This window comes from Mandrillus leucophaeus, unplaced genomic scaffold (genome assembly GCF_000951045.1).
Source record: "Mandrillus leucophaeus isolate KB7577 unplaced genomic scaffold, Mleu.le_1.0 Scaffold295, whole genome shotgun sequence".
NCBI classification, from domain to species: Eukaryota; Metazoa; Chordata; class Mammalia; order Primates; family Cercopithecidae; genus Mandrillus; species Mandrillus leucophaeus.
Window position 1 is genome coordinate 1180339 of NW_012103087.1, and position 1829 is coordinate 1182167.

The 1829-nt window shown below is 42.5% G+C and overlaps 1 protein-coding gene across 1 annotated transcript in view; it reads left to right on the forward strand.

The window, feature by feature from the left end:
* LAMP3 (lysosomal-associated membrane protein 3) overlaps window positions 1-1829 on the forward strand; it is a 66420-nt gene that overhangs the window by 32655 nt on the left and 31936 nt on the right. Inside the window, exon 4 of the mRNA XM_011986158.1 lies at window positions 1720-1777. Within this exon, the coding sequence (XP_011841548.1) occupies window positions 1720-1777 (58 nt within the window). The remainder of the gene's footprint in view (window positions 1-1719; window positions 1778-1829) is intronic.

Genomic DNA, 1829 nt, shown 5'->3' on the forward strand with positions numbered 1-1829 from the left:
CCTCAGCCTCCCGAGTAGCTGGGACTACAGGCGCCCGCCACCTCACCCGGCTAGTTTTTGTTTTTGTATTTTTTAATAGAGATGGGGTTTCACCGTGTTAGCCAGGATGCTCTCGATCTCCTGACCTCGTGATCCGCCCGTCTCGGCCTCCCAAAGTGCTGGGATTACAGGCTTGAGCCACCGCGGCTGGCCAAGTTGGTGTCTTTTTAAAAGAGACATTTCTCCCTAAAGCAAATGGATGGTCTAAGGGCATTGTTCAACTTGCCTTCAAGACCCAAGAGACTGAGCACCTTGACAGAGGCAACCAGGTCCTCTCCCATGACCTAGAACAGTCCCTGGCATGGAGTGGGTATGAAAGAGACGTTAAAGACTAGACTTGGAGGCAAGCAGAGCTGGAGGTCATATCTTCCCCTGCCACCTCTTAGGACTGTGACATGGAGCAAGTCACCCAGCCTCATTTTCCCTCATGATTATGGTGAGGATTAAATAAGGCAAGTGCATGGAAGTGCCCGCGACAGTGCCTGACACAGGGTAGGAAGCTATTGTGTGGCAGGTGCTATTCAATGAATTGTAGGATCTAGAGCTCAGTGTATCAGTATCAATGATCTTACTAAAACAGTGTGTATTTATGGAACCCTTTTATTGTGTAATGAATCAACATTTTATCCACTAACAATACACAAATGAACTATAATGTGGTCAAGACTAGTATTGTTAAGTTTCTCTAATGACTATATTTGAAACCTCTAAAAGTAATTCAATTTCATGTTCTGATTTGGGTTGCTCTGCCATTTTTGCACCTCTTACTTATAGATGGTTTTCTAAGGAATGTTTAAAACTGAGAACACTGTGGATCACCTCAATTAAAAAATGGAAACTCCCTTTTCAACTTACCCTTCTACACCCCAATTCAGTTCCCTAGAAGGTTTCATGCCCTTCGTTTTTATAGGGCTGTTTTGTAGTTTGTTTTTGTTTTTCTGGAAAGATAATTCCTAGATGAAATGTGGGGGTACTGCTTTGTGTTTAAATACAACCACTTGGGGTTCTCTTCTAGAGGATACCCAGGAATCTCAGGGTAAGGCATTTCTTCCCATAATCCCTCCCAGTGGCCCCATTTAGCCATTTTGAAGACATAGACCCATTAAGCTGTGTAAAGCCATTGACACCCTATGTAGGAACATGTAGACACCATTTTGTATACATTGTTTTTCCCAGAGGGTTTATGGACCCCGGGAGGTCCTCCCATGGTATCCTTAAGGATGAGCCTTCTAAACCAGATGGATGGTCTTAAAAATAAAAGGAAAGGATGCGTGGTCTCAGGATAAGAATTCCTACCCTTAGATATTAATTGCTAGTAAAAGCTTACTATATGCTCCTGCTCCTCCACCTTCCTGATGGACTTGCATTGTAACAGGGAGAAATTTGGCCCAACCAAGGGACTCAGATTATACTGGTGGAATTTGAATATCAGGCCCTAGCAACTAGTATGCAGTAGGGAAATTTGGGGCCAGGGGAAAACTGTTCGTTATTATTTATTTATTTGTGGTATGTTTACTTTTTTGGAATTTTTATACACAATTATGACCCAGTACCAAGTAACTCCCCAGCCCTTATATCTATAGAGATTTAATAGCTGGAATCCTAAACAAAGGTTATAAACCAAGATTGTAAACATATGAATAGAGATGAACCAAAGGTTAACACCCTGCTGTTTTACAGGATGAAGGATCATATTATATCAGTGAAGTGGGAGCCTGTTTGACTGTCTCGGATCCAGGTTAGTAATTACAGAATGCCCGTTCTACCAGCCATGACACTGTTTCTGGTTA